The sequence below is a fragment of the Gallus gallus genome, chromosome 4, assembly GCF_016699485.2.
Source record: "Gallus gallus isolate bGalGal1 chromosome 4, bGalGal1.mat.broiler.GRCg7b, whole genome shotgun sequence".
NCBI lineage: Eukaryota > Metazoa > Chordata > Aves > Galliformes > Phasianidae > Gallus > Gallus gallus.
The window spans coordinates 60334650-60357710 of record NC_052535.1 but is presented as its reverse complement, the minus strand read 5'-3'; the positions used below and the strand labels follow the sequence as shown (position 1 = coordinate 60357710).

General features: G+C 40.7%; 1 protein-coding gene across 8 annotated transcripts in view; it reads right to left on the bottom strand.

Annotated features, from left to right (window-relative positions):
• The window catches only part of NFKB1 (nuclear factor kappa B subunit 1), a 57566-nt gene that overhangs the window by 4466 nt on the left and 30039 nt on the right, over positions 1-23061 (bottom strand). For all 8 annotated transcript variants that reach the window (NM_001396395.1, NM_001396396.1, XM_046939919.1 and 5 more), the window contains 13 exons: positions 21821-21969; positions 20495-20658; positions 19553-19711; positions 17549-17653; positions 15657-15748; positions 14954-15092; positions 12228-12350; positions 10714-10803; positions 9616-9810; positions 7228-7369; positions 4203-4317; positions 2024-2225; positions 844-1013 (listed from right to left, as the gene is read on the bottom strand). In NM_001396395.1, coding sequence (NP_001383324.1) covers positions 844-1013; positions 2024-2225; positions 4203-4317; positions 7228-7369; positions 9616-9810; positions 10714-10803; positions 12228-12350; positions 14954-15092; positions 15657-15748; positions 17549-17653; positions 19553-19711; positions 20495-20658; positions 21821-21969 — 1845 coding nt within the window. The remainder of the gene's footprint in view (positions 1-843; positions 1014-2023; positions 2226-4202; positions 4318-7227; positions 7370-9615; positions 9811-10713; positions 10804-12227; positions 12351-14953; positions 15093-15656; positions 15749-17548; positions 17654-19552; positions 19712-20494; positions 20659-21820; positions 21970-23061) is intronic.

Genomic DNA, 23061 nt, shown 5'->3' with positions numbered 1-23061 from the left:
CTAAGTATTGAAAGAGAAGAAAAATGCTATTCATGTATACGGTACCGTTGCATAGATACTTGTGTCTGCATAAACCTTGCTACTCTGCAAGCAGCACCACTCCGTGCCTGTTTGCACAAAAATTCCAATCACTGTCTGAAAAGAATGAATCGGAAAGTGACTACAACTGTAGACACGCGAGAACAGACGGTGGTTGTGCACTGCAGTGCTACAGCAGGAGGCATGCTGTCTGAACCCAAATAGGTCAGGTAGATAAAACTCAAAAGCCACTTTGCATCCCATAATACAAATCAGATAATAGTTCTATTATCAGATTACCCGCAGCATTTGCTGTGCACTGAAAGCCGCCCTCCTGCTGCCCTTCAGCAGAGCAGACGGGCTCTGAGCACATCTGTACCCCATGCCCAGGGGAGCTACCGCAGGTAGCTGTGGGTGTGCGCAATTAAGAGTGCTAAGATCAAGGTGGGAGAGATGAGACAAATATTTACAGATATACACAGCTATCTCTCTGCACATCTGCATACGCATTCCACCACACCAGATCGGCAACTTGATGGTGAGTAGCTTCATTGGCTGCTGGGATTACTCAGTGCAAATGAAGCACAGCACAGGCAGTCAGGTCAGGGTCACAGACTAAATTTCTCAGCTTACAAAAGGTTCATCAGCAGTGCTGAATGACTAACAGCAAATAAATAACATTAGCGATAATTTTCCCATTATACCAGTTAAAGTAATCGAGTCAATAAAGAGAAACGCTACTTCATTTCCTGAAGACGGACATGTTTTAAAAGTCTTGATAATAGGTCTCTGGGAAGAGCAGGGAAAAAGAAATTCTGCCCTCACCTCAAGCAAAAGGCAGCCCGCCAAGGGGACGTTCTCTTGTTCAACAGCTAAATGCAATGCTGTTCGTCCAGATTTTTGTTCCTGAGCATTGACATTAACTCCAGCAGCAATCAGTAGTTTCAGACAGGACAAGCTATTGGCGGTCACCACCATGTGAATTGCACTGAGACCTACACGAAAGCCATTTGTATACATTAACATTTGAAAAACACAGAAATGTCACAGCAATGACTTCTTAAGCAGCCGCATCTCTGAGAGGCTGGAAAATGACTGAGAGTTACTGTAGTTATCTGAGCACCTTTGCCTGTCTATGCACCAAAAATGGTGTTAATTAAAATGTTCTTCGTGCGTAAGTTGGAACTATTTGTGTTACTGACAGTGACTCAAAACCATGCATGAAAAAAACATCAGCAAATTGCACTGCTGAACAGAAGGGAAGAATAAAGAGCTCGCTCTGGAATGTTCTTGAAACATCCTGGAGAACAACTAATGCTCCTTTAAAGTCAGACAGCCCCATCACTTCAACATTAACTGCAGTGGCTCAAAAAGAGAATCATAAAGCTTTCTATTTACAAATAATAAGAATCAACCCTCTCTGAGGAACATAACACAGGTTTTAAAATCACATAAGGACATTTTTAGGTCAGGTATTTACTATCTACGTCTAGTGCAAGAGTACTAAATTCAATTGACCTGTGCCATTGAGAAGCGGGAGAGTTGGGTCTCCATGGGTATTTTATAAGCTTTAATACTCTGTGGTCCCAGAGTTCCAGATGTGATACTTGACACTGGTCCAGAAATGACTTTTGAGGGGATTTCCATTCACTAGAGAGGAGGAAATATTTTCAAATGGAATTTTTTTTTTAAACAGTGGCTCTATGGGGCATCTCAAGAGGAACACAGTTCTTGAATTTCTGTGATGCTGAAGATCAAAAAGTTCAAATCCATACTGTGTAAATGGACATTATCAATCTCTACGTTCTGTATAACCACAAAACCTATGCGTCTATGTTCTCTTATCTGACTGCATGCGTATAAAAGCCAAGGATATAATGTGCAAACCATGGAAAGATGCAACTTCCAAGTTCTGTATCTGTATAGGAAGACTGGGTTCTCAGAAATGGTGGGGTGCTTGGCTAGGAGGTAAGAAAGTGTAAAGTACAGGCACTACCGTTCCTACCTTCACCATTGGAAAGGTCGATCATTGAAGATGCCTTCTGATGCTTGAGGAGCAGACTCAGAATCTTGTCATCTCCTTCAGCAGCAGCTAAGTGCAAGACAGAATTACCATGGCGATCCAAAAGGTTGACATTTGCTCCAGCCTTCAGCAGGTCTTCTACCACCTCTGCCTGCTTTGTGATTACTGCCAGGTGCAACGGGGTCTGGAAGTGACAGAATTGAGCTGTGAAGATAGTAGGCAACTACACGCCTTTATAGAAATCTGCTAAGCCAATAAAAGCATCTACTGTGCTGCTCCACTTTAAAGCTGACACAGGTGAAAAACTTGTGTACGAGTACATTTTCTTCTGCTGTATAATACAGATAGGGTTTTTACGTACTGGAAATAAAAGCCACCTCACTGGGGTCAGCAGTCAGACTTGAGGAGGAAGGAAGACATTGTCTACTCTGTGGACTGGGGTCTAACCTGGACTTGGGAAATGAGAGAATCCCAGTACTCCCAGATGCAGTAACCCTGTACAGCTGCCCCCAGCCAAGCTCCTACCACAGAAGGAGCACACCCACTTTCTAGAGCTTCTTCAGCTCTGCCTCTGCAACTGAACCATACTCTAATTTTGCTCCTAAAAAGCAAGTTCCCAGCCACAGGTTTAGGATTTCCTTATCCATCAAAACAACTACATACAAAAAAGCAGAAAAACTTGCTGTTCTGTTTGACAAAGTTCAGATCACACAACATCATCCAGCTGACACTGTTTGCACGATTCCCATTTTTGCACAAAGATGCCTGCAGCACTGAGGCTCTCAGGCTGGGATTTCAAGCATTTCCAGAGATCAACTGTATACTGCATCCTTGCCAGTAAGAAGCTTCACGGATTTAAGTACATATTTAGTACGTATTTAACAGTGAGGCACTGCAGTGGTTTAGGAAATTGTATTCCTAAAACTAAGATAATATGAAAGATGCAGAAGATTCCATCTCCATAACATGATTTTTATATTTACACAACTGTTAAAAAAGGAACTAATTTCAGCTCTGCACAATCAGCTTGCGTTAGTCAGTGGAATCACCAACGTATTTGCAATTAATTACTTGAATTTATATGACAAAGCATAATTAATCTTTCAGAGTATCTATCTGTACAGAAGGAAAACCTTACACTAAACCTGCATTTCCTCCCATCACCAGCTTAAGGTTTTAGTGGAAGGTAGAACAGCTGAAGAAGTTCTGGTAGTTAGAGATTTATTTCTTGTATGGAGCACAGCTTTGCTTCCTATTTCTGTTAACAGAAGGCATACAAAATTCAATTCAGAATCTTCTTGCTTTCATCACCTTCCACATTTCAAACTTCCTTTATGTGAACACAAAAATGAAACATGAAAGAGTACAAAGAAGTCACAATAAACCTCTGAGATTATCTGCACAGAATGAAGTCCTGGCTTTACCATTTACAGATTGGAGCTGAACAGAAAGAAATGGCACAAATCTCAGAAGTGCTGCTGTGTGATGTCCAGCTGTGTACCTTTAGGACAGCGGAATGGTGTGCATGGTTGAAAAGAGCTGCCTGTACTGGCAAGTTTCTACAGCTCTTTTTAAAGCCCATCTAAGTTGCAGCAGAAAAAGCTCAGACTGCTGCAGATAAGCTGAGGATAGAATTGTGCTGGGCTGCTAACAGTTACTTCCCTACTGGGTAGAAGAAAAACCTTGGTGCTCATACATACAACGGGCATGAAGACCTACTAGGCTACAGAAAGACGCAGTTGGTACAAGCTTCCTCAGCAACCCACTCACAATCCTGAGTTATCCTGCATTAAATGTTTGAAAGAGCCCAGAGTTGGCGCACTAATCCAGATCTCTGGTTTAATAACAGAAGAGCCAAATCATGAAAATACAAACTGAAGAATTCAGAATTCAGTATTTTGGGGCTGTTCTATGATAAACAAACAGAGACGTTTCTCTTAACATCGAGGCAGTAAGGAATTAATAGAGGGAGAACATGCCCTTGTTTTTCCACCACCTTACAGCATGTCACTGTGTTCCTCTGCCTGTGAAATTCTAAACCAGTTTGCCTTACTACGTGATCTGGGCTCATTCCGATGAATAGAAGGAAAGTAAGACAGTAAGGAGAAGAGTTTTTGCTGGCTGAATGATCTCCATCAGTTACACCACCACAACAGCATACCTGGTAAAGGTCATTTCTCATGTTGATAATGTTGTTATAATTCATATCTGGCATCACTTCCAAGAGGTTTTTAACCAGTTCTCTATGAAGGTGGATAATTGACAAATGAAGGACACTGAAACAAAACAACAGATTAGCATTGTCACTGTATTCTCAAATGAATGATACAAATCCTAGGATTTGGCTGTATATTTGACTATTAGAAGTCATGGCTGACACTTAAAATGAATGCTAACACACACACACACACACACACACAAACTGAGTCAGAAGAGAGCTGTGCGTAACCCTTCAATCACAAAAGGAGAATCAGGATGGATTTTGCTGGTCCTGAGTATGACTTAACTACTAGTCCAGCAAATAAAAACTTTGTATCACGAAAGAAATGTCTCAGAACTTGTTTGAAATACTCAGATTCTTCACTGGTTGGTTGTTTTTTTCAGTGTTTTGAATTATTCAGCACACCGACATCTCTTCCTGTCAAAGCCTTCCTCCAGAATTTCCACAGCCCTCCGCCACCCGGGCACATTTTCCCTCGGGGGTTCCCCCCTCCCCAGTCTGTAGGTTTTTCTTGTTTTCATTTTCAAACAGAAAAATGACTCAGGGCTTAGGCCAGTGACCAACAGCCCAGGATTTGCAGCAGTGGCCAAAGGTGTCTTTCTTGCTGAAGGAAAAACGTGCTGAGGGACACGAGCGACTCTGCAAAGCAAAGCAGCGCTTCTGCTGAGTTCCTGCTGCAGCCTTTCCTGTGCTCTGCTCCAGAGACAGCTCCTTCACAGCACCAGCCAGAGTGGCTGTACTGTGTACCAAAAAACACCAGGAAAAAAGCAGGTTGTAACTCTAATCACTCATCTGATTTGTCTCGTTTCTATGAGATGTCATTTCAAAGCTGTGCCCTGTTTTGAATCACACCTTCGCAAGCTCTCCCTGGCCAGCTTCTAGATACTCTGAAGCCTTTTGCTGAGGACACACATCAGCACAGGTCACTCAATGTGCTTGTTAAGAAACCTGCTCCAGGAACACCTGAATATGCTCACATCTACACTCCATCAGAAAAATAAAGAAGTCCCTTGCCATTTCTGGTATAGAGTCCTCTTTCAGTTCAGAGTGAGCGCTCTGAACCCCAAGATATGTTAGAAAGGAATAAAAAACCCGAGGTTTCTAAAACAAACTCGTCCCTGAAGGGCTGTTTTATTGGCTCTGGATACTGCCATAGGCAGCACTGTGGCACTTTTCCTCCCTCAGCTCTTCCGTGCTGTTCCTACAGTCCCACTGCTGCCATAAAAGAAGTGTTCCTCCGCACCCCAGGAGATACCCTCTAAGCTCTCTCATGCTGACATTTCATTTCCAGATCTCACAAATTTGCTCTTCTACTGCATTCAGTTCTCTTTCCTGTGGTAAATATTTCAATTTTACCCCGTGAAGGCAAAGTGTTTTAATACTCTCAGACTTCATGAGATGAGTACTATAAATGCAGCCACAGCGAGCACTGCTGTAAGTATCCTCTGAGCACAGATTAATGTAGTTGGTATCAAAGCCATTACACAAAACACAGGATCTCAAAGGTATTTTCATTCCCTACAGACTATTTTCATGAAAGATGAGCAAAACTGTTGTCAGTAACATTTCTTTAATGGCTTCAGCAAAAAATTTATAGTCTTTGTCATATGTTTGTAATGATTGAAGTGAAAGTTACAGAGAACTGATTTATAAATGTTGGAATTTTGTTTTTTCTTAAGCAGCTCCTGTGAGAGAGCTGGCAGACAGCCACCAAAACTTTGGTTTGTTCAGTAGCTGCAGAGCAATGTATATGCATTACATGCTCACAGACCAACTCCTTCCCAGGAGAAAAGCAACATGAACTTGAGGCTCACATACTTGTAGGTACTTCTTGATCCAGGAAAAATGACTATTATGATGATTAAACTACTCTGCCTTTGTTGAAATACCCTTCAAGTCCAAATCTGGGGAACACCGTATTGATGTTGAAATGCAGGTTGCTCTTACTGGGACTGAGATTAATACTCTCACAATCCTCTGGGGAGTATTTTTTTTTTTTTTTTTTTTTTACATTAAAAACAAACAACAACAACAAAACCAACAAATACACACAGGAGCTGTATTGTCCGAAGTGCCAGCAGATTTTATTGCTGGCCCCTACCTCATCCATACACCTGTTTACCTCAAAGCTTCATCAAATTGCCAGCTGGAGAGCAAAGTAAGCAGTTCTCAGTGGTTTTGAGTATTCAGCTTATCAGTACTCTGAGGCCTGCTTCAGTCTCTTGTAATTTTCCATCTGGTTAGAGACCTTAAGGTTTGCCTGGCTTCTACTGCACAAAATACTGCAATTAAGGAAACACAAGTGATTGCACAGGGCCTGCCCAAAGCCTGCCAGCTAAAAAGTGACAATGTGATAACATCACTTGTTTATTCAAGGGAGATTATCTTTGCATCTGTTCAGAATCCCTTCCAACAAGTTTAGTTTTAAATAACTACTAATAATCTGATCCTCATTCTATTTCAGTCTGAGTCCCACAGAATCTGCGCAGTGTCCTTTGGTATCCGTAGAAGAAAAGCAGCAAGGACTCTCTAGCCATTATTTCTACTTCTCCCAGTGCATCCACAACTTAAATTTCTCTATGAAGATTTAAGGACTTGCATAGAATAAAAAGCAGGGCACTCTCCTGCAGCACAAAGCTGGTGACCTCCATCAACTGTGTTTCATGACACAAATGCAGCAATTCACGCTCAGCACTGATCTGAAGTAAGAAAAGGCAACTCACAGCATCCTCCACACACCCTCACACGCTATTTCTGAAAGGTATTGGAGCAACCAACTTGGTGGTGTGAGCAGCAAAAATCACAGCCGTCCCTCACCCAAATAGCATAAAGGAGAACAATATTTATTTGATACGAGTGGTGCTGCGGTCCCCGATCAGCACCCACAGCAGATGGGATGCTGACTACACTCTGCTGCCAAAGACTTAGCTCTCCTGTCTCTAAGTCCTTGCCAGCTCTGACTTACTTGTCTCCATTGTCATCCTGGACAGCAGTGAGATGGCGCTGAACAGCTAGCAGCATCCTCACATCTCCAGTTACAGCATAATCAAAGAGAGCGTTGCAGTGACGCTTGGCAAGCTGCATAGCCTTCTCCAGGAACAGACCATCTGCAACACACATTTTTGTCTTCATTAGCTCAGTTTTCTTCCCTGTAGCAGCACCTTCTTTTGGCACAGGTTTGTGCTGCCACAGAAATACGAAGCGCAGATCACCACACATTCATTATTTACTGATTCACTGAGACGGGTTGTTAATTACACCTGAGAGGAAAGGACAGAGGGAAGGAGTCTCTTGGAAGGAAAACCGGGCACATGCTGAGCACTCGGGCAGCAGGAATCCTGAGAACAGCCCATCTCTGGAAGCTACCTGTGGTTTGAGTGGCACTGATTATTCCATTAATGTGCACTTGTGTGCAATGAAACAAAAAGAGGAGAAACTTGGAACTGCTCAGATACAAGTGACAGGCAAAGATCCATAGTCCACAGAGCACTTAAAAGAACATCCCATGTAGTTCTGACTGATTTAGACTGAAGCAAACTGAGGCACAAGGAGCCTAAGAGATCGAAGGGAACGGAAGGTTGAGGGAACCGGGCTTGTTTAGCTTAGAGAAGGCTCCGGGGATACCTCATTGTGGCTTTCCAATACTCGAAGGGAGCATATAAACAGGAGGGGGAACGGCTGTTTATGAGGGTGGATAGTGATAGGACAAGGGCAAATGGTCTTGAACTGAGACAGGGGAGGTTTAGGTTAGATATTAGGAGGAAGTTTTTCCACACAAAGGGTGGAACAGGTTGCCCAAAGAGGCTGTGGATGCCCCATCCCTGGAGGCATTCAAGGCCAGGCTGGATGTGGCTCTGGGCAGCCTGGTCTGGTGGCTGGCGACCCTGCACATAGCAGGGGGTTGAAACTCGATGATCACTGTGGTCCTTTTCAACCCAGGCCATTCTATGATTCTACGAGTCTATCAAATATTGTACAGAAAATCACAGAGAAAATATGGCATAAATGCAGAGCTTTGTGTCTCCTCCCCAGCCTGAATGAGGCACTCTCTTCAGCTTCACAAGGGTACACACTTGTAACCGAAGGAGGCCTCTAGCTGCTCTGCCAATACTTTGTGGTTCTGTATCGGCAGAAACTAGCAAAAATGAAACAGATAAACTTTGAAACCACAGTCCTTGTTCTGAGAAGCAGTATCATCTGAAACCAGCCTGTATGCTGAGCAAATTTAAGTTTCTATAAAAGTGAGGTTAGGAATCATTAGTAGCAAATAGGTGAAATAGACGATATAATTTAAAGCTGACACAGGGAGGGAACACATAGGGATTTCCAGCTACACGTAACCAGCGTTTTAGTTTCACTTAGATGTGTATCTCTGATTAATATGAATATGGTATCTCTGTATGCCAAAGGCTAACCCAGCTATCCATGAAGTTTATTTTTATAGCCTCTAGATCACCGTGATTCCCAGACTATATGCATAGGCTGATACATTTTTACTTGTTATTTACTTCTTAACTCTAAATAATAGGATTCAGTAGATGTTGTATTCAGGACATACATCCAATATAAAAAGTGCTAAGCAATTCAGTCTTTACTTTCTCTGGTCTTTACCTCTCTGGTTTTAAGCACATAGAAAAAATACCATGTCTCAACCCCGATTGTTGATTTTTCAATGTGATGAGAAGCATGGTTACTCAATTCCTTTAAAATAGTAATTATTCATGTTAAAAAAAAACCCACGTAGTGCTATAGTTTCCCAGGCAAAGAAAATCTTGCTGCCTGAGAAAGGGTGATTTGTTTTGCCTACTTTATAACTCTACTGCTGAATCACTCCTACTGACTACTCCTGTCTTCTTCCCCTTTTGTTCACTGGTTGTTTGCTTTGCTACCCCAAAAATGTATTTTTGGGGGTAATGGGGTAATTTGCTACCCCCCTATGTATTTGCTGTATGGAAACAGATAGGGTTTACATTTTATATTCAAACCTTTAAGGATACTTTGCACGCAATTTTACAGCAGGACTGCAGGGAATTGTATTCTATGTATGGTCACTGTTTTTAGTGAACCCTCATACAGGTTTATTATAAAGCAGCATTAAACATGCCCAGCAGGCTCAGCTATCTCACCTCCTTGCAGGACCGGGGCATACCCAGTGGCAGTGTGAAGGTGTAGGTTTATCTACCAATCTATGTATGGGGAGGGATCTCAGATTCTAGAGAGCTGAAGTGCCCTTGCCTCCTCAAAGAAAAATTATCATGTGTTCAAAACAGTGAGCAGACATTTACAGCGTTTCCAAGACTTAACACCAGCTTTGCCCTCTACCACAAATATGATCTACCTATTGTTCACTTACCCTGACAACCACACTTTGCTTTGTTTCCTTCATCTTTACAGCACAACGAAGCATCCTCTTTCTCCTCATTATGACCAGAGGTTCTGCACTCATTCTTCTCCACAGTTTCCACTTTCACGTCATGTTTTGTGTCCCATTTGTCACTTTGTTTATCAGAGCTCTCTTCATCTTTTTTGACTGTGCTATTTGACAGTTCTTCAAATAGAAATAAATACCATCAGTATTCAATACTCTCACTTTTTTTTAATGCTAGTAATAAAGCTCAACCAGCAATAACTAACCCCTAAAAGAACTCAATATAAAAATGTCCTTAGACATAAGGGTTATCTTTAAACACTCATAAATCATAATACTACAGATACCAACTCACAGGGACAGATAAAGCAACATAACTCACTCTGCAGCGACTATGTTTTCATCAGCCTCTGTTTTAAAGATAAACTTTTTTACGTGTCTAAAACAGATATACCCTCTTTCGAAAGAACATCAATCCGAGTCTGAAGTACTCCTAGGAAATCTACTGCAATTAATCAGATTTGTTTTCCCTGACAGCAAATTCATCCCTGAGACTTCGTAAATAACTACAGAATATTCAAAACAAGCAGGTTTGAAATTATTTCCCCATTTTAGGAAGATGGGACTGTCCTTATCATTGCTCAAATCTTTCCATAAACTCTTATGTTACTTCTTTTGACTACTGTGTAGTACCAGACTGCGGCAACAAAAGAAGATGCCTTTTCTCTGGTCGAGTCCTTGGGTCATCTCTTTCAACAGCAAAAGGGCTGTTGCTCGAGACATACATTGAACATATAAAGCATGCGGAGGTAATTTGGTGACTGCTTCACAGAAGTTAGCGGTTAAAAAGAAGATGTACACAGATTTAAGGTGGACTTTGACATAACTGAAAAGAAGCAGAGCAGTGTAACATATGTGAACCTCTGAGTTACCGGAGGTTCTAGGAAAGGGACGGGTTCCAGGGGAAAAGCTCTCCCCCCACAGCACACTTAGTTAAACCTGCATAACATGTGCTCATATTAAAGAAGAAAAAGATATTCAAACATAATTCTTGCAGCAGTTGAATTGAATCTTCAGGGTTACCGTGTTTCATTCCAGCATTGGACTTCGTTGTGCCAGGGTGGAAATGCATTCCTCCAAAAGCAGAGTAGCCATAGGAAGGATAACTGAACCCTACAGGTAGGAAAAAGATGAGGAATTAATAGAATTATACCCCAAAGCAATGAAAACACCATCTTGAAGAACACAGGCTAAAGAACTGAAATTGTATTTTCTACATATTTTGCTTTTCATAGAATCATAAAGTATCTTGAGTTGGAAGGGACCCAATAAGGACCAGTGAGTCCAACTCCAGGCTCCGCGAAGGACCACACAAAAATCAGATCATATGTTTGAGAGCCTTGTCCAAATGCATCTTCAACTCTGTCAAGCTCGTTGCCATGACCACTTCCCCGGGGAACCTGTTCTGATGCCTGACCACCCCTTCTGTGAAGAACCTTTTCCTAATATTCAACCTGAACTTCCTCTGTCACGAGGGTGCGCTCTGCCCCATCCCTTCAAAAACACAGAAGTTCTCTGTCCCCAGGACACACATACACATGTAACATCACCAGTATGTTGCATTATGATTCAAATCACTGTGGTTGCCACAGATTTGTATTCAGTTGTTATACTGTTGATGTGCTGGTAGCAATGCATGTAACAATTTCACAACTGCCGCTTTTCCCTCTCCTTTATAGAAGGGCTACAGAGGTATTGTGGCTCAGATGACATTTGCTGATCTACATTATTAATGCTCTGCTGCAAGAAATCAAAGCACTGCTCTTATGATCCTGAATCTCAGATATGATCTGGGTTCAACAGACAGAGCACAGCATGCAATTTAGTAACTAGTATCTCAAATTTTTAATAATTCTTCATGGTACCAGGGTTAATTAGCTAAATTCCACCCGTGGTTCTAGTAATAACTAGGAACTTGTTTAATTTTAGGCATGTAAGACAGTAGTTAGCTGTTTCATGAATTTCAGTGCCTTTGAATTCCTAGGCAGCAACAAAGCTAAGGTACGATGGACTCCTCAGACTCCAACCAGAAAGGTGTCTTCTGCGACTTAAAGCTTCAAAGAAGAAATAAAAAGTCACCAGGAGCCGTGTAACCAAGCAGGACAGAAAAGGAGCTGATGAAATGGCTTCAAGCTGCGCCAGGGAAGGTTCAGGCTGGACATTAGGAATTACTACTTCTCTGAAAGGGTGGTCAGGCACAGGAATGGACTGCCCAGAGAGGTGGTGGAGTCACCGAGCCTGGTGGTGTCCAAAGAGCGTTTGGATGTTGTGTTGAGAGATGTGGTTTAGCGAGAACCATTGGTGATGGGTGAATGGTTGGACTGGATGATCCTGTGGGTCTTTTTCCAACCTTAGCGATTCTATGATTCTATGAAATATTTAGAAAACAAGGAGCAGCTTGACTGAAATGAGTAACAGTAGTATAAGGATGGGGTGGAACAAGTGGAATTCCTTGTTTCAACATCACAACAATTATCTGTCCCACAGACACTGAGAGCAGAACCCCTCTCCCTCTTTCCCCAGAGCCACTGTCTTACCAGAGCCAGCACCGCCGCCTCCTCCTCCAAACATGCCACCGCCGCCTGCGCCGCTGCCTCCACCGTAGCCATCGGAGAAGTTTGGCATGAGCTTCTGCCTCTTCCTCTGCACTTCTTCTTTATCTGCGTGTCAGGTGAGAAGGAACAGACAGGATAAGGAGTCACTCGTACTAGAGTCCATACCCAGAAGAAGATGAGCATATAGAAATTATTACTGAAGTATACTGGGTTGTAAGGGGAAATAAGGAGTACTGTACAGAGTAAACCCATTTCTAGCTCCAAAAAAACCCAATTTTGTACATAATGGAGCAGTGAGAATTCCTGTGAGAAAAGCTAGTGCCGAGTCCCAGCCTGGCTGACAGCATTTCTTGGGCTCACATGGTCCCTTGTGTCAGATGTCTCATGCTCAGACAGGAAGGGACCCATGCAGAAATGCTGAAAGAGGCTCAGAGCTTCCATCAAAAGCAGTTCATGTACATAGAACTCTGGAAATCAGTGGTGCCAAAATTCTTCAGTGTTTAACTTGAACTATATACTTGTTCAAGAATATTCTCCTTTGGAGAATATAAGCTCAGATTTCTCTACTAAGCAAATCTACTTCAAAAATAGACCCTTCTCAAAGGGTCAGCAAAATCACGAGACATTGACCTTCAACAGCACAGAGCATCAGCAGAGCCCTTTAAACTTCTGTCAAAGGGTAAGGTTGGTGAGAAATGTTGAAAACAACATTGTTTGAAACAATTTGCTTGAATTAATAGAAAGGACAACAGAATAAAGAGCTTATTTTCAGGCAGGACATAATACTGTCATACCATGTGGAGCAGCAGCTGACAAAAAGACTAAGCATTTTATCACCTAAGTAAAAAATATCCTTATCCTGCCCAGGACAGCAAAACACAAAGATTTAGAATCACAGAATTCTTAAAGTTGGAAGGGACCTTTAAAGGTCATCTAGTCCAGCTCCCCTGCAATGAACAGGGACATCCACAGCTAGACCAGGTTGCTCAGAGCCTGGCCTTGAATGTCTCCAGGGCAGGGATTCCACCACATACCTGGGCAACCTGTTCCAGTGCCTCACCAGCCTCACTGTAAAAGACTTTTTAGAAGAAATAGCCAAAGGATTGGGGAAAGTGAAAAAATCATGACAAGAAGAACTGCCAGAAGAAGGATACAAAAATTACAAAGGTTTCAACCCAATAAAAAGCTGTTGAGAAAAGAATAAATGAGGCTATCTTCAATAAATGATCAAGTAGGTATTTTTTACAGATGTAGGACAAAAAGAAATTACATGCACAGTCACATCAGTCAGTGCCTCGAACTGGATAGCTGAATGCATGGAATAGTATACTGAAAAGCAAAAGTGCATATTTCCATGCATACATGACCTGTAAGTATGTATGGTTCATGTCCCAGGCATACTCACGCTGATGATGAGAGAAAACACTGGATAGCAATCTAGTCAGAAAAACAAACAAAAAACCCACATACACATCTCAGCTCCTGTGAACACTTGGAACAGGGAAAATACAGTCCCTAAATGGTAATTTTATGATTAGGTTATGTAGGACATTCAAAAATGCACTCAACATTGAATAAACTACTCCTTTAAGAGTCTCAAAGAAGTTTGCTTCACATTTGGCAATTTTGCTCTGCAGTTGTACACTTTGTTTTCTGTAAGACTTGGGTAAGAGATTCCTTAATCATTACTGACACAAAATCCTCTAGCAACTCTTCAAGTTTCTGAAAAAGAATGCTTTCTGTCCTTTTATTATTATAAGTGTAAAACAGATTATCTTGTACCATAACCCCTCTCCCCCCTCTGTCTCCTCAGTTGTCCTTCGTCCATTAGCACTGACGCACTCATATTTTAGGTTATTTATTTCACTTCAGCTCCATGTTAGGCACTGCATACTTGCAAGATTAGGGCTTCACAGCATGAACTGAAGGCAGGTTAACTGTTCAGCAAAAAGACTACTGTCTTAGTGCAAGAAAACACTAGTTCCAACTTGGACCTCAAGGTGCTTCGTTGTCTTTAACATTAGTATTTAAAAACATGATTGTTGCTGACATTCACATCAAACTCATTTGAAACACGGAAGGCTTTAAATGGCACAGAGTTGCTAGTTAGACTTCACTAGCACTAACTTCACTATTCACTGACGGCTCAGGAAGTGAGTCTGACGCCAACTGTTCTATGTCAGCCATTTAAATGGCACTTTACCATAAGAGGTCGAAACAGTACTTTGCCTACTCTCACACCAAGTGCCTTGCCTTATTCAACTAGTATGAGCAATTGGAAAGAAAATTCAAAACCATCAGTGAAATTGCCAGGTGTAACGATGAAAGGAGAGAACTGCAAAGCAAGTACTTTTTTCACCAGGTACCAGTCCTCAGTTTAAGTTTTATCCGAAAGCGCTGACCGTAAAACGTCCTCAGATATCATTCAGCAGAAACTCAGAGGAAGAGAGTGCCACCTACTGCATGGAGAGGCATGTGTGCACGAAGGAAAGCACAGATTTACTGCTTAACAATCCACCAAAAAAAGCAACAACAAACCTATTACAGACCCAACAGTTTTCACGTTAGCACTGCACAAAAGGGCAAACATCCTGTTTTCGAAAAATAACAAACTACAAAAAGTCCTTTACCCTACCTGCCCCATCTTATTAAAAGTACTCCTAGGGACCCTGCAGTTTCTGGTATATAAAATGGGTTTACCAAATTACCTTTGATTTCTGGATAGTAGAGAAAAGGCTTTGGTTCACTCGTTTCTAGATCAGATTTCCGACGTAGTTGTACAAATACAGATGCTGGCTTTGTGATGTTGACATCTCGATACTTGGGCGTTTTGAACACAATAGCAAACTGTGAAGGAATCAACGATAAAGCACATCTGTCACAGACCATGTTTTTTAGTAACTCTGTATCTATATCCATGCAATTTTTGTAGGGGCTGGTTCATTACCAGGAAGCAGAAGGCTGCTACAACAAAATTCCACTTTAACTTTCAGTTGCAATTTTGAGTTAGAGTCCTAAAGCCCTCTGTGAAAGGCAAAGCTGCCGCATCTCCACGCTACATGTTATTATTGCATTATTTCTCTCTCCATCAATAAGCATCTGCTCTGGGGCTTTCTCAGTGCCTGCACAGGAAGCTTAGAGAGTACCCTATACATCCTATCCAAACTTAACAGTGGCGTATCTTTAAAGCAAGGTACCTCGCTCCTGATTTCCTGATGCTGTACTCTTACCATAGATCGTAAAAATAACGGTTAGGATTGTAATATTATTAGGAGATTACCAACAAATAACAGGGACTAAAGAGATTAGTATGGGACATGGAGGTTTGCACCTGATTTTCTGGTTGTAATATGATCCCATTTTCCTGAGATCAGAAAAATGTTAACAAATAGCAAATGCTCCATTACTTACTTGTCTATGTACATCTGTAGGAGAAAAGTCTCCAAAGCCTTCCCACATACCACCATTCTCATCCTCTTCATAGAAACGTATTTGAATATCATCTGCAGAGAGTCAAAGAAAAAATAACTTTAGGATGTTTGTGCATTCATTTAACCTTTGGTTAAGTTTATTCCAGATAAAAATTAACATGGTTACTTATTATCTGAGTGATAATTTTATGTGTATATAATACATGAATAATCATTATCCATGTTAAGAAATCATCACAGCCATTTTTAACATCAATTTCGGATCAGTCTGATTCTAATAACTTCATGGAAGCTGTCATCTGTTTACTGCACAGTAAAAGGAAAGTTAGGTTCACTACTCCTTCCTATTCTGGAGCAAGAAAACATTCCAGAGGTGCTTTATTTGGAACAAGCGAGTAGGGAGGGGAGAACTTGAAGTGTGAATGTAGAAACCACCCTCTCTCCTCCAGCAGTTTCAGTTCAAAAAACTGTTGCAAAACCTGAAGTGCCACAGTTCAAGTTCCGCTTGCCGTTGGCAGAGAGCCATTTCAGAGCTCAGAGAGATGGCAGCAGTTTGGGCGAGCAGCATGTCGGCAGCAATCCCTCACCCCCCGGACACAGCACAGCCACACCACAAACATGGCTTCTGCTCCTCTGAACAACCTTTCTTGCCTTCACTTTTTGTTTATTTATATATATTCCAGGAGAGGCTGGGAAATATCACAGTAGCATATTGCTTCCCCAGCACTTCTGATGAGAAGAAATTACAGAAAAGCCTTTTTCTCTTAGGGTGATTGAGGACTGCTTGCTCTGACCCACCAGCTGCTAGTCTCAAGATGGTGAACTACGACTTCCACTCCCGCTGTCCTGCCCGCTCAAGTTCCTCCAGAGAGATTTCTGAGAGCCACGAGGTCAGGGGAAACCCCACTGAGGCTGAGGGGAAACCCCACCTTGGGGCTTCCACTGAGTCAGACTTTTATTTATTTATTTTGCGTGCCTGAGTTAAGTTTCAATGCAGGTCCTCCTGAAAGCAGAGGGTATACACACTACTGAGGGAAAACAGCTTTTCAAAGCCCCCAAAGCACTCCCTCTTTCCTGTGCAAGTAGTAGAAGAACGTGACAAAAAAAAAAAAAAAAAAGAGGTAGAAAAGGACAGCCTTTTAACAACAAGGGCAGAGACCCACTCCAGACAGGTGAGAACTAGGCACTCCTCTGTCATCCAGTCTACACCAGGGAGCCCCAGGTATTATCTATGGCAGAAAAATGCAAAGGGTTTATCCCACTCCTGGTTTTGTTTTGTTTTGGGTTTTTTTTTTCTTTTTTGTTCAACCCAAACACTACAAACCATTATTTTCCCATCCAAAAACAAAGCAACCAAATCCAAACTCAAGAGTCCTATTCTAACACATTCATACCATGAGCAGAGTCTGTGAGAATTATCAGTTGAAACCCAAGTAATCTCTACTATTAGCATATACATAAGAATTAAGTTACTGGCAGCAGCACTGAATACAGTCAGTTCCCATTGGGGGTTAATACAGAAAATTCATACTTACCCTTTACAGTCAGAAACTTTATAATAAATCAGAAACTTTAGAATAATTCAGAGCAGGTGTTAACAGAGTCAAAGATCACCCAGAACCCATTACCCATGAAAAACAGAACACAGGCAAGGGCAGAAATCCGAGAAGAACAAAGTTGGTCTCCACGGAGGCAACACAAATTCAATTTAGTTTGTAGGACTAGTACCTGCTGGTCTGGTTTCCAGAAAAATAGAGCACTTATAAATCCTGCTGCGCTATCAAAACAGGGGAATAGCAAGACAGCAAAGCAGGCTTCATGTGTATTCCAGATGAACATCCTGGTGTGCCTTACAATACTCAGGACACTTACCTTTCTGAACCTTGTCACAGAGAAGGTAAATCTCTTCCCCTCCTGTTACGCACCCCGCTGTCCTGTCCATTCTTACAATTTTTAAGTTGGAGGCATTGGGCGCTTCTATTGAAAGGAGAAGATTTTAAAAAACAATTATTTTCATAACAATTTTAGATTACAAGAAAATAAAAATGCACAAATGCAACACACAGACAAGGCCCCAGTACAGCCTACATAAATTTGTCTGTTTTTTAAAAGACTGAATCAACAGTTTTTCATCTGAAGGCTGTAATCTTGTATCCTCTAGGCTTTGACTAAACTGTGAACTATAAAATAAGGCTGTGGCCATTCCAGCAAATTACCTCATTAAAATAACACAACGGTGAACTGCATCCTGCATTAATAGCAACTTTATAAGAAGAGTGCATTATAAGAGAACATTTTTTCTTCCCTATTTTCTTGGTGACAGGACACTGCTGAAAGCTGTTACCTTTACGTTATTAGTTTAATGTAACATGCAAAGCTTGCTCTGCTCTCTGGCTTACTTGAAAGAAACCTCAGTTGTGGACCAACACATCAGACTGTGATCAAAAAGCTCACCTCTAAAGATTTAGCAGAGGCATCACTGGATTACCTATTGGTCCTTGAGATAGAACTATCATCTGATAATTAAAAGCAACTGTCACAGACAATTGTGCTACAACAGGTTGTATCCAGTCTGTGGAAGGGACTTGAATGGTTCAACAAAGGGCATAAGGAAAAAACAACAGCCCGTAGAAAAAAAATTTGGAATCAACAGACATGAATTCGCTGCTGCCCAGGGCCCCAACCAACCTGGCCTTTAAAGCCTCCAGGGACAAGGCATCCACAAGTTCTCTGGCCAACCTGTAATAATGCCTCACCATACTCTGAGTAAAGAATTTCCTCCTAGCAACCAATATAGACCTCTCTTTTAGTTCAAAACCATTCTCCCTTGTCCTATCAGCGTCAGATCATGTAGCATCAACCTCCATCTTTCTTTATTCTGTCTCTGTTGTTTCTTTGCCCTTCCCTTCCTCTTTGCTTTAGCAATACTCTTTATCATTACACACTTTAGAGTAAGAAAACAAATGGAATCTGTAATGGTTATTAACAAAGATCAATATTCCTTAAAGCACTGTTAGTTAAATCACTTCAGCTTGCAGATGAAAAGACTATTTTCTCATTCAGAAAATAAGGGACATGTATGCTGTAAGAATAGTAGACATATGGTCACTGCATTCTCCAACTGACAGCAAGCAACAGACTACAGTAGCTTTAGAACAGCTGCATTTAACACCTTCTCATTTAAACTTTGTCCTTAGAAAGTGATGACGTACATATGACTGTTGCACCAAGAAAAAAGAAGGTACTTTTTTCTGACTCATTACAGAATAATTACCATGAACATGGTGACCCACAGCTACAAGGAAGAAATCACAAGCAGCAGAGAAGGTTCAGGTAAAACCACTAAGTATAATCCAAAAGCACAAGCACAGAGTGAAAATATTCACTTAGAAAAGCTACAAATAGAGAGATATGATACAAGTAAAAAAATACTAACAGGTCCAGAGTAAATGGATGAAAACTTCTGGTTATGCTAGTGTCAGGAAACAAGGACAAGCAGATGCCCAGCAAAATGAAAAATGTATAATTTGCAAGAAAGACTGAAATACACGTTTCCTCACATCTTGTGTGACAAGGATTTGCCACAGAAAGCAACTGAAGACAAGAAGACAAGTCTGCAAAATTCAAACACGTTATAAAAAGAATTTACAGTATTCTCGTAACATAGGTGGCAGGATTAAACATGCTAACAGCAAAATAAAATCTTGCTTGAGGGCTTACATCAGCATCTATTAAGCACAGAATGACAGCATATGTACTTGGACAGACATGGGGCCAATTATCCATCGGCTGCCTAAATATAGCAATACCCACATAGCATTTTTGTACAGAGATGTGCCCCATTTTGAAACAGTAATGAATGCCAAATATACTTACTGCTGTCATATATTGCATCCGATATAACAGGATCAAGCCTCCGTGTGAAACCACCGTTACTGTCAGGAAGAAAGGCAGTAAACATAAGACGCACCACACTGAGATCCATTTCTTTTGTCTGCTGTACTGCTGCCTGGCGAATAATTTCTCTTTCTCGTTCTGGAACCAATAAATTAGCACAGATTAATTAGCACAAGGTGGGGGAGAATGAGCATTTTCCAAATGTTACTATCAATAGGCACCAATAGCAACTTCTTTTTCACTTAGTATCCATCAGTTTCTATCTTTTTATTCATAGAGGAGGAGCTATTTACAATATACTGCATTCAATTTGCAGTTTGTGAGCTACGTGTTATTTAAGATAAGGTACATAATTGACACAAAGTGACTCTTTTCTGCTCTCTGTTCATAAAGGTTATGAAATGGATGGACTCTGCCTCTAAGGACATTTGAATGTCCAGCACCAGTGATAAAGAATAGGCCAGCCCCTCGATACAGGTCCTGAAAGCAATACAGACCCGAGGTTTAACAGGGATGTGGGTGAAGTGCAGCTGAATGAAACAGGTATTCTCAAACAAGGTCCCCACAGTTACTTAAAGATATCATGTCTCACAGCAATAACGCAAAACGACTACTTATCACTTCACTAAATAGTATAAGAACATTGAAATAGAAGTGCAGAGGTGGGTACAGGTAGCTATGGAAGAAGATGCTCTGTTCTCATTCACATGTGGGCAGCAAAGACTTTCTGATTCCTTAAAACACAGCAGTAATATACAACCTCTTACTGCATAGCCATAAGCTGTTTTCCTATCCACGGCCTTTTTCTGGGTAGAAATCTGCATTTTCAGAAGCTAAGCCATTTTTTTTTCTTTCTTTTTTCTTTTCTTTTTTTTTTTTTTTCTAAAAACCTGTTAAAATCAGATCATTGTTTCCACATACCAGTTAGCTGTCTGTCTCCACATCCTTCAGCCTGCAGATAGCCAAGTTCAGGATGCACCAAGAGTCCTGGGTTGTATCCTTTTTTGCAAGCATCGATCATGCGTGTTTCCAGAGTTTCAAACACTTTCTTCTTTGTGACGTGAAGTATTCCAAGGTTTGCAAACCTGCCGAATGTCAGTTAATTATTTTTGTGATGCCTTAGGCCAAACCTGCAGCAGGCAGTCATTCTCTTATCGGAGGAAGCAGTTCCAGTGAACTCCAGTGTGACAATTTCAGCCAAGCTTAAAAGGCATGTCAAACGCATACCATCATACGGCAGCAATCATACGGGTGCACAGGATTTTCCCATGGCATAAGAAGTAACCTTTAAGTTTTCAGGCTTATGGTGTGGAAGCAATTTATAAAACGTTTCCAAATTTAGTTGTCACACTTCGTGCTGTCATTAATATGTAATTCTACAGCTACTGTGAAAGTAATCCATCAGAAAAGGTTTGGTCAGATCAAATTGATTTGGAGAGCAAGCTAAAAAGCTAAAAGCAGAGTACATTTTCCAAAGAAAATGGTTGAAGCTCGGTTCTGGACATTCAGCAAGACACTTCAGGTATCTCTTTGAATGACAATATCCATAATACAGGGTGCGCTTTAGTGAAAGTCCCTTGGCACAACTGAAAATCAATTAGATTTGGAAGTATGAAATCAAGACAATAACTCAATTTTCATTTGGGTCAATTGAGGATAGGAAAGCTGCTTCTAAACATCTGATGAAAAACAAGACAGGTAAGGAAATGAGCCAAACTTTTCAAGATGAAAAGGAGCATTTCAAATAAAGTTATTTAAATTGCTGTGCTTGGTAAAGTCAGTACACTGGGCTTGGACATCAAAAGTTACAGTTTAAAAGAAACTCTCTTTCCCAACCTTCTCAGCTTTTTAAACAACTTCTTTACCAACAAAGACATTCTTGAGATCACAGAACTAAAACTCACAGCCAGCATGAAACCTGATCTAAGACTGAAAACGTAGACAGGAGCCTGAGTTCCATTTACTGATATAAACAATTACTCCTTTAAATTAAACAAGAACAAACCAACTACAATTTCACTATAATCTTATTGCTTTAAACTTAAAAAGTTTGACTCATTTAGTATTTTCATGTTTATACTTGTCATGTCTTAATTTCATATTTACTAACCTCACTTTCTTAAAGCTTTTCTCTTCACTGTATTCCTATTGGCAGATTTCAGTGAAGGTAAAATATTGATCAAAACTGTGACAAAATTTATTCCCTCCCTCTTAGCTAAGCTTTACAAATACATTTGACAGACTTACCCAACAACCATGTCTTTAGGTCCTGCGTTGACTGTGCATACTCCGTCTTCACAAAATTTACCCACCAAGCTGTGAGCATGTAAGTGGACGTATTTCCCATTAGTAACTAACTGGACGATTACTTTTGCAGGTCCAACATAGTTGCAAATCTGTAAATAAATGTAAAACTGAGGTTTTTAAAACTGGAACGAACAATAATTCCAGTGGAATATTCTCTGTCAGCCAAGTACAGTCAAGCTTGCTTAGGAGAAATGTGTGTGCATTTTCTCATGGAACAAACCAACTGTACCAGGTCATCACACACACACAAAAAAGCTAACGATTCAGTTGTAATTAAAATTGATACACAAATGGCAGAAGTAGTGACAAAAAAGTAAAGAAATAAAACAAACGTAAGGAAAAGCAACATTCTGTTTCCCATATCACTACTATTAGCATAATATTCTGGCCAGTTATGCTACATTGCTCTCCATAAATTTAACTTAGTACATTAAATTCACATTAGATATCATTACATGTTAAGAATCACATTAAAAAAATGCATCTATTCAATGAAATATCTGCTTCTTTTTTTTTTTTTTTTTTTTTTTTTGCCCAACTCAAAAACGTTTTCAAATAATTGTAAATATTATGATCACTTTAAAGCATTTTGGTCTCATTACAACGATCGCTCAGGTAGAGATTTTGAAGTGAAAGAATTCTCTACTCATAGGTATTTTGTTAGATCACAGTGTTAAATCAACACATAAACCAGCCCAGTAAATACTGCCTGTAAGTGTAGGTGAGGATATACGCTAAAACCCCATCTAAGGTTTTGCAGGACCGCATTTAGGATGATCTGGACGCCTTTACAGGCACTCCGGAGGACTACAAAGCTTCCCACCTCCCTTCAACAGAGTTTCTGATCACCGCACATTTTCAACAGCTTTAAACAATCCTAACATTACCAACAAAGTACCATTTATTAATACCAGCTATTTGTTTTCCATATTATTTAAAACGTTATTTTTTCTCCTCACAAATAATACACTTCAACTCAGTTATCTGTTATGCATCATTTTCAAATTATAACAAATATAAAATTATCTTGCTTTAAAAAAAAAAGCGAACATTGCCTTCCCTTCTAATTCACTTAATTAACCCTCTTATCAATGTTGTTTTTTTCCCCTCCTCCTCTAAGGTTTCTTCTGATTTGCCTGAGGGAAAGTTCTTTGTATTACAGTGGCTTATAGATCTAATCA